This window comes from Erythrolamprus reginae, chromosome 2 (genome assembly GCF_031021105.1).
Source record: "Erythrolamprus reginae isolate rEryReg1 chromosome 2, rEryReg1.hap1, whole genome shotgun sequence".
Lineage (NCBI taxonomy): Eukaryota > Metazoa > Chordata > Lepidosauria > Squamata > Dipsadidae > Erythrolamprus > Erythrolamprus reginae.
This window is the reverse complement of record NC_091951.1, coordinates 154843717-154852639: the sequence shown is the minus strand read 5'-3', so window position 1 is coordinate 154852639 and position 8923 is coordinate 154843717. Positions and strand designations below refer to the sequence as shown.

At 35.6% G+C, this 8923-nt stretch overlaps 1 protein-coding gene across 8 annotated transcripts in view; it reads right to left on the bottom strand.

The window, feature by feature from the left end:
• Positions 1–1610: 1610 nt before the first annotated feature.
• Positions 1611–8923, bottom strand: part of LUC7L3 (LUC7 like 3 pre-mRNA splicing factor) — a 22038-nt gene continuing 14725 nt past the window's right edge. For 4 of the 8 annotated variants that reach the window (XM_070740024.1, XM_070740021.1, XM_070740025.1 and 1 more), the window contains exons 9-11: positions 8704–8864; positions 3680–3873; positions 1611–2093 (exon numbers count right to left, since the gene is read on the bottom strand). In XM_070740024.1, the coding sequence (XP_070596125.1) occupies positions 3713–3873; positions 8704–8864 (322 nt within the window). In that variant the 3' untranslated portion in view covers positions 1611–2093; positions 3680–3712. Of the gene's footprint in view, positions 3628–3679; positions 3874–8703; positions 8865–8923 lie in introns of all 8 variants that reach the window. The other 4 variants (XM_070740019.1, XM_070740017.1, XM_070740020.1 and 1 more) reach the window with 1 other exon arrangement.

Sequence of the window (8923 nt, the reverse complement as noted above, 5' to 3'; positions counted from 1 at the left end):
GGACCAGGAAGACTAACTATTCACGGAACATGTCACAGCCCCAGATTGTTTTCCTATTCCGGGGATGTATCTGGACCTTATTAAGCAGTGGTCCAACCCAGCCCTGGCTACCCGCCCCAGCAATTTGGAAGGTTCCCTGTTCTGTGTGGATTCAGCCCTTGAGCAGTTAGTACAAAAGTCAGAAGACAAAGTCAGAGCTGCTACCGGGGGTGGGGTGGGGTTTCTGCACTAGGTGTGGACCCCCCGTGTAGCGACTTTGTCTTCTGTCTTCCCGCCTGATGCAGAGGATGCCCTTAAGGTAGATGAGGAGTTGGCCCTGACAACCACCTGACTGGTTCTTGCACCATCAAGGCAGCAACTGCCTCTTCCTTTTCAGCTTCAGTCCACTGGCTTTGCCAGATACCAGGCAGGATTTCCTGAGGACCTTAGGACACACGAGGACCTTAGGACACGAGTAATATAATTGGCAGCCGCTGAATATACAGCACATGCGTCCCTTGCAGCTGTCAAATTTTCAGTGACAGCTGGCTGCCTACTTTGGCTCCTTCACTGGTGCACAGATGCCAAAAACAAATGGAAACTTGCTTCTGCACTTTCAGGCTGACAATTTGTTTGGTCAGTCTTTAGATCTCTTTTTAGTTGAAACTATGGACAAGAGGAAGATGCTTCCCTTGCAGAGTCGCCATACTTACTTTCACCCGTCACCATATTTCGGACAGTCCACCTTCAGCCCGGGGGGAGCCGGGTCAGGCTTTCCTCGTCAGCATGAGCCCTCCTTCCAGACATTGGAATATCACCCTGCAAGATCCACCTTCAGAGGTAGACGCAAACAACAGTTCCAGAGAAAGCATTCCTCATGTGGATCATACTTCCAGCACTTCAAGCATCAGAAGTGACTGCCAGCCTCTTCCTCCCATAGGGAGTCGTCTTGGCCTCTTCTACCTCCAATGGGAGGGGACCATGTCAGACATCAAGGGGACCATAAGGTATGACTGTCCTTGGAGTTCGTTTCTTCCCCTCTAAGGTTCTCCCTTTGCTGCCCCGTTACCAAGAACCCATCCAGATGTCGTTTTAATGCAGGAAGCCATCGAGCATCTGTTGGACATCCAGACAATCCAGCCGGTGCCTGCTTCCACTCTTATGGCCTTTTGAAAGGTTTCAAAAACACACCTTTGCTGGCAGGCCCGAGGCCGTTGAGTGCTGACATTATGCTCTGGGTGACAGTGTGATTGAGATTGGGATGAGTCAGTATGAATGGGTTTAAATGTTGGGGTTTTTAAGATTTGAGTTTTATGGTTGGGGTTTATATTTTGTATTGATTTTATGTTGTAAGCCGCCCTGAGCACCCTGGAGAAGGGTGGTCTAGAAATTTGATAAAATAAATAAATAAAATTAAATTAAACCATGAGTTACAGATATCCTCCTTTATTGGTATATATTTTTACTTTTACTTTCATTAATTAGTGACTTAATTGTAATTTTTGTTCATAAGGGGGATGTTTTATGTAAGATCTTAAAAAAATATTCCTTTGAATACTTCTGAGAAAATTCCTAACTTCTTCTAATCAGAGGATAGGGAATAGAGAAGAATACACTAGAAGACACTTATGTGAAAAGAAATCTATTTAATATTAAACACTCAATGACAATCAAATGTGTAACAGAAATTCAGATACTTTATTTCCAATAGAATATATCAAGAAGCTATATATAGCTTGCCTGTAAAAATGGGATTTGTTTTAATCTCAGTCACACAAATACTAAACATTTACTTTTGTATTTCGTAGTTCAAGAATGAAAATTCGCAATTAAAACACTGAGCAAGCTTGTGTTCAGGTTATGTTGCTTTATCATCTTAAAAGTCTTATAGGAAAAAAATGATAAAAAACTTAAATTTTCAGCAGCTTGCTTATTAACTTCTTTGTATTTTGAGATGTCATAACAGTCCTGAATTATTATTTTAATAAAAAAACCAATCTAACAGAACTTTAATTTTTTTCTATGCCACTACAGCTTTCTTTCACCTCATTTTGAAGCAGATCTTCATATTAAGCAGTCTTCAGGATTCTTCGCAAGCTTTTCACATGGTTGTCCTATAATGCAAAAATGTTGGGAAGAGAGAGTCAGATCATGTGAACAGAAGTGACTTTTGTTTTGCCACTCCTACTGCCTGTTTGCTGCCCTCTCTACCTTCAAAAATCTCATAACTAATACACTTAAAGCCCCTAAGGTGACTGAGGACAAAATGATAGCATAATTCACCAATCAATGCTGCTGGGAAGCTTCATTTAATTTCATGGTGGTTCATGTGCAAGTATGATTAGAGACTGAATGTCAGTGCTTTGGACTGTATTTCTTAAGTTTACAAACCTATGCATTCTTATCTAGGAGTAAGGCCCATAAAGCACAATGGAATTTACTTCTGTGTAAACATGCATAGGCCCGTTTGTAATCGATTAGTAGTTCTTATATGTGTTGATGTTGGAAGGGAAGTGAATGTTTGGCTTATTCTTTTATTTGGGTCTATTCTTTAAAAGGAAAGACCCTAAAAAAATCCTAAGTCGAGAATAGGTGATTTATATTTGAGTTCCATTTAACAAAGCAATGTGAATATTCTTGCCAGTTATATATACCTATTGAGTGTTCCTGACATTGGCCTTTATTTCATTTGCCTCCCAAGTCTGGTATCAGCCAATAATATATTGCTGTGTGCCATGGCTGCCTGGCAATTCTCCTACGCAGTAGGAAATTATAAACACATACCTCTTAAAGACTTGAAATGCATTGAATGTAACAAGGCGGTTATTAGGTAGTATTTATTGCATTTAATACACTTTAAAGATACCTAATTCTGGGCAGCAGTGCATCCCTACACACAGTTGAAAGAAAATGCCAATCAAATTAATATCAGGTTAACAATTTTCACAAAATATTCACAAAGATTCCTTTTCACTTTTTGTAAATAAAACACACAACAGTAAGCGTAAAGATTACAGGCAACAGCATTCAAACATGGATGTGGGTAGAGAAAGGAGTACCTGGCATGAGTACCTGCTTAGTTTGACTGAATCCTTGATTTTTAATTTGGCTTTTCATGGGCCGCTCACAACACCAACGCTGTGTGAGGTATGGTAGTCAGCTGCAATTATTCATAAACCCTACACTTCCATCAATCCAATGCTACTGGCTCTCGAGTTACAGAACAAACTGCATTAGAATGCAAGGCAAAGCAAAAAAACTAGAAACATCCTTGACAAAGAAATACTAGCAGTTTATATAAAAACAAAATAGTCCAATATGTGCCTCAAATATTAAGTATTAAAGCAAATGTTTCTGATGCACGAACACAATATGGACTTAATTACAAAATCAGATCAAGTGTTAAAAAAGATAACAAATCCCCTAAAAATAAAAATAGGATAATTAAATTCTATGGTGACTATAATTACAAATAGGTTCCCAAGAGGCACACTAAAGGGGATATGAATCTGCTACAAATTAGCCGATACAAAACAATGTACCTCAAGAGATTTTGCAGGACTACACTGTGTTTTCCTTCAGAGGTTGCTTTAGTATCTCTTCTTACTTGTCTTAGATCCATCTTCATCTGTACATACTTACGCTGCACTGTTAAACAGTAACAAAAAGCCCTAATCAAAGTTTGAAATAATGCACTTACCTCTGTCTGATCTGAGGTCATATCAGATCAGTTTTAATTGGACTGAGTGTCACCTTCAGATTTAATGTCTTCACTGGTCCCATTGACCTCATTCTTAGCATCGCCTTCCTTGGAGTCCACGCTTGTGTCTTCACTCTGTTTTTCTCGACTACTGGACTTCACACTACTTTTTTTATCATCAGATCCCCTCTTTTCTGCCATGAAAGAAGACATTGACCATGGACTTCACAGTAATCACACACATTTCTTTTTGGTGTGAAAGTATATGCTGAGACATCAACTATAGTTGCAAAAGTACATGCTGAGATATCAGCTAGCTATAAAAATTTAATGCAAATGTTAAGAGTCATTCCTTCAGAAAGAACAAATGCTGAGCTCATGAAAAGTGGACAGGATAGCAAGGAGGGGAGGCAGTACTGCTTAAATTACACTGCAGGAAGCAGAGGATTTTTTGCTAGGTTGTATCAAAGCCCTGGGCTTACATGTATGCTATCTAATCCAAACTGTCAATTTTCAAGATAGCATAAAATATGTATGAGCCAAATCTTATCACACTTAATCTCTTGGATCTAGTTCAGACCAAAATATTATCTGAGTCATTTCTAAGAAGCAACACCAATAATATGTGTACACATACACATATGGAACGACCATATTTATATGTTTAGAAATTCTAAAATATTAAAAATTCCAAAAACATTTTGGCAAAGCTTAACATGTAAATCTTCCTGTCTTTTAGGACTATACAGATATAAGTTTTCAATCTGGCTATTTAAATCAGCCTTGCATATCACTGTTTTAGGCTTAACATTTTATATAGACCAACAAGTAGATATGCATGCTAATTGTTTTAATAATTAGTAACTTTGGGGACAAGCTTTCCCAGAAGAAGCCATAGGTCCATGTATAGCCTCCAACTGCTAGTGACTGCTTCTTCTTCACTATCTTCCACAGCCCAGCCCATCTGTTTTACCTTTATTTGCCTGCTATGCCCCATCACCTCACCAACAGTTGGGGAGTATCTCCCTATGTGCACCATTGCCAGGAAGAGAGAAAGTAGTCTGTGTGGATGCACCATCAGGCTGATATTTTAATAATCCATGACTGTGGGGAGCAAAAAAAGTAACCTTCAAAGCAGAAGTATGTTTGCTATTTTCATCTTATTTGCAAATTTGTACCTAATTTTCATATACAGAACAAGTATAAGTTAGGTCTCAGCAGGTATACTGAACTGAGATAAGAACTCAATAGGGTCCTTAAAAAACAATTTCAAGCAGTTGTCAAAATGTCAGGGACCAATAGGAGGCACTCTTGCAACAGAGTTTTGTCATCAGTAAAATTAGTAAAGCCAGAAGCAAGCATGTACCCCTTGCTAAACAATTGTAATAAAATTTAGCTCTATTTCTTATTATAAACTGCATTCTTATTATGCTCAGTACACAGACTCCCAAGAAAGTTTTCATATGAGGAAATTATTACTGAATTATTGTCCCATTAATGTATCTGTAAGAATGCATTTGGCATATCTGGACCATACTGATTTATTTAATCAACCTTTTCTACTAGCATGACACACATAAAAGTTTTGTAATGGCCAAATGGAATTTGCAGTTGTTTGGAATGCATTTATTTACTAATAAATATCTGGAGACAAATAAAAACTATTCTTTGAGTGAAACTTCTAGAAAAACTGAACTGTCGCTAAAAAAATCTAAAAACAACTTCATTACATGGGTAACTTTCAAAAATCTTAACAAAAATGTGTATGAAACTTTTTCTAAGGGGAACAGAAATCTGAAGAAAAACAGCCTCAGAAGTCCAGTTATCAATGAAATTCTTTTTAAAAACTGCCTGTTTTGTACTGATAGCTGTATGGGGTAGGTTGTATTAATGGATCCATTTTTGCTTTATTAACAGTCAAATATAGATCCACTGAGGAAAAGCAGTCTTGTCCAGCCAATTCAATAATCCTATCTTCTATCATATGTAGATTAGTATTCAATAGCCATTCAAAAATGGGTAGAACAAGTCTCCTGGAGCAATCTCCTGGATTGCTTTGAATTTAGACAAGTGGAGAAAGACCCTTTAGTTAATATAAGTTTTAATAATATCAGGGTTAAAGAATAAGAAAACTGTGCTTTTAAAATATATATGGTAGATGTTTAGAATTCCAGACCACTGACTGAATTATTTTTCTCAAATAGTATCTACAAAGACTAGGTGTCTTTCACATTATTCCTTGAAAACAAACTTATATTTATGAGAATATATATTTCCAAAGCTCTCTGATTAAGTAAGAGAAATATTAGTACCATATTTCATTGGAGATATTCAAGTTGAGGGACAGGAATGAGAATCCTATTACCAAATTAAACAAACTTTAAAAAAAGGCACATTCACATACTAGACAACCAAAGACTCCTTGGGCCATTGCTTCAAAGATATTTCCTTACCAGATTCTTCAATGCTTTCAACAATGGCAGAGCTTCTAAAGTAAAGTTCTTAAAAGTTCAGGGACATATTCACAGATGTATCTGTCTTGAAAATAACCAATTTTGAACTATATAGCACAGTTAAACATCAGGAGTTGACCAGGGGAAATGTTTTGTGACATTTTGCATGTCACTAAATGCTTTATAATAATTTTATATCATAAAGTGTTGTATAAAAATTAAATTCCATGAGAGTCATAGATCCTGGATTTTAGACACCTTCTCTAAATTTACCCATTTGAGATTATTATCTTGGTTCAGGAGGTTTTGCTCTATGATGCACTGTTTTGCCAAGTTAAAATTTAGACACCAGTTTTAGTAATAGATAAACATGCATATTTATCTACATGTGACATTATTTTTCTGCTTCTACTAGCTTTTCTAGTAAAGTAGGATTTCAAATTGCAGGGATGGTGGTGGGGAACAATGATAGTTACATTTTTAGATAAGCCAATAAAGATAAATTTTCTTTAGTGTTTCGGTTCTTCTACTGAAAACTAATGAAATATTTCTGTGTTCTTTTATCAATATTTTTTTCCACAAAAAGCTGCATACAATGTTTACTAAATCTACTTTGTGTGTGTGTGTGTAAAAAGTAAGACATATATTCAAACAGCTTAGCATAGCAATGACTAAGAAGTGCTTCAATAAAAAATGGAAGGGAATCAATTAGGAAATGTCCCCACAACAGTAAATTGGAAAAAAGGCAAAGTGGAAAAACAGAAGTAAGAAGTAGTTGCTCATATATATAAGAGGAAGCCAATTAGTCTCCTGCTTGAGGGAGGGGGCTGGACTAGATGATCTACAAGGTCCCTTCCAACTGTTACACTGTAATCTGTAGTTACAGTAACAAATAATTGAAATACTTCTTAACTCTATTATTAGTTTATTTAAATACATTATGTTTTGTTCAATTCTGAGAATTGCTTTATTAAGTGTGAAACAGTTCAAATAAAAGTACTTGACAGTGTTTGCAAATTCTGAATTAAAAATCACCTTTGGCAGGGAATGAAGCAGTCAAAAATATTTATATGGTAAGTGGAATAGTAGAACTTTATTGTAAATCTCACTAGCTTCAAGTCACCAGTATCTTTAGTAGGAGAATCAATTACTACAAATTTTACAAACTGTTTTGGTACAATGATGAAGTCTTTTAGTAGAAGTATTCTAGTATTCCTGCAGATAACTCTACTACCAAAGAAACATGGGACTGGTGCTTTGGTTCATTATAGATTTGAGAATGTTGCTATTTATTTCTTTGGAAGATGGTGATTAATACAAAGAAATAGGCAACTCCAATTTCAAATGCAGTGATTACTGAGAGCTATAGTGGACAATTTTATCAAATTATAACCATTGCTAAAACATTATTATAACAAAAATTAATTATTTGGCCTAATCAAAATTAGAACCAGATGGTAATGAAACGCAAAATTATATCCAGTAAAGTAACTTGCTACATTTCTGTTAACTATTACCCAATCAAAAGGGGAAAAAAGCAGAAGATGAAAATTTCACTAAAGGAAAAAGAACCAAAATTCAGAGACATTTAATGTAACAATTACAAAGCAATTTATACAATTAGTAAGCAATACTGCTCAAAACTAAAGGCTGTAATCTACAGAGTTGGAGTCTACCAATTTTATTCAGTAGGGTCTAATTACTAGTAGATATTTTCAGAATTGCATTGCAAATGATCAAGACAGATTAGTGCACAAAATAGCTCAGGGCTAACAATGAATATATAATCAAGGTACGGGAAATCAGAAGGGTATTTCTAAATTATTTTGAAAAAATAAAAACTTTCAAATTGTAAGCACACCTAATCTCAGGACTGAGAGAACTACCTCAGGGAAGAAATATTAACAACTTCCTTATTGAGGGAAAGTATCTCTTTTTAAAAAATATAGTAGTCATATTATTTTTTTTTAAAATATACTATACTCTGAGAAATCAAGAGTTAATGTTAATTTTTGTTTGGAAAAAATATAAACTGTGTGCCTTCAAGAAATGAATGAAATGTTGTCTTCACAATAAGGAAAACTATGATGTTTGTTAATTTTTACAAAGATCCAACAATACATTTTTCAATTAGTTTATTGTAATTTTTTTAGAATGACATGGATTAAGATAGAAAAAGTGAGGTGCTGGGAAAAAATGAATCTGTGTGATGTTCCTTGCCAATACAAAAGCTTTAACCCTACCCCCACCTCAGCAGATTTCAGTACTGTACTATTAACATTTTTGTATAGAGGCAACTCAAGATTGAACAAAATAGATACACATACTGATGAATATAAAAGCTGAGGAAGGTTGTAAAAGCTAGCTGTTGGCTAGCTAAGAGGCTACAACCATGATACTGTAACTTAATTTTACCTACTTGTAATCTGCAATATATGTTAGGAATAAGGTTAAAATTGTTTTAAGAGTTTACTACAACAGCTCAGAAAAAATTCTGAGAAAATAAGAATCTGTCCACCTGGAGACGGCATAGTTCTGCAGCAAATTTGAACAGCATCCAGATGAACTAACCTTTTTCCTTGGATTTCCTTTCTTGTTCTCGCTCTCTGCTTTTGCTTTTGTGCTTGTATGATTTACGATCCCGGCTTTTTGACCGTCTTCTATCTCTGCTGCGTGATCTGTGTTTTCTCTCTGACTTATCATGGCTTCTGCTTCTGCGTCGATCCCGACTTCTAATAACAAAAAACATAATTGTATTTAAATATCTATCACAAGAATTTAAAAACTTGAC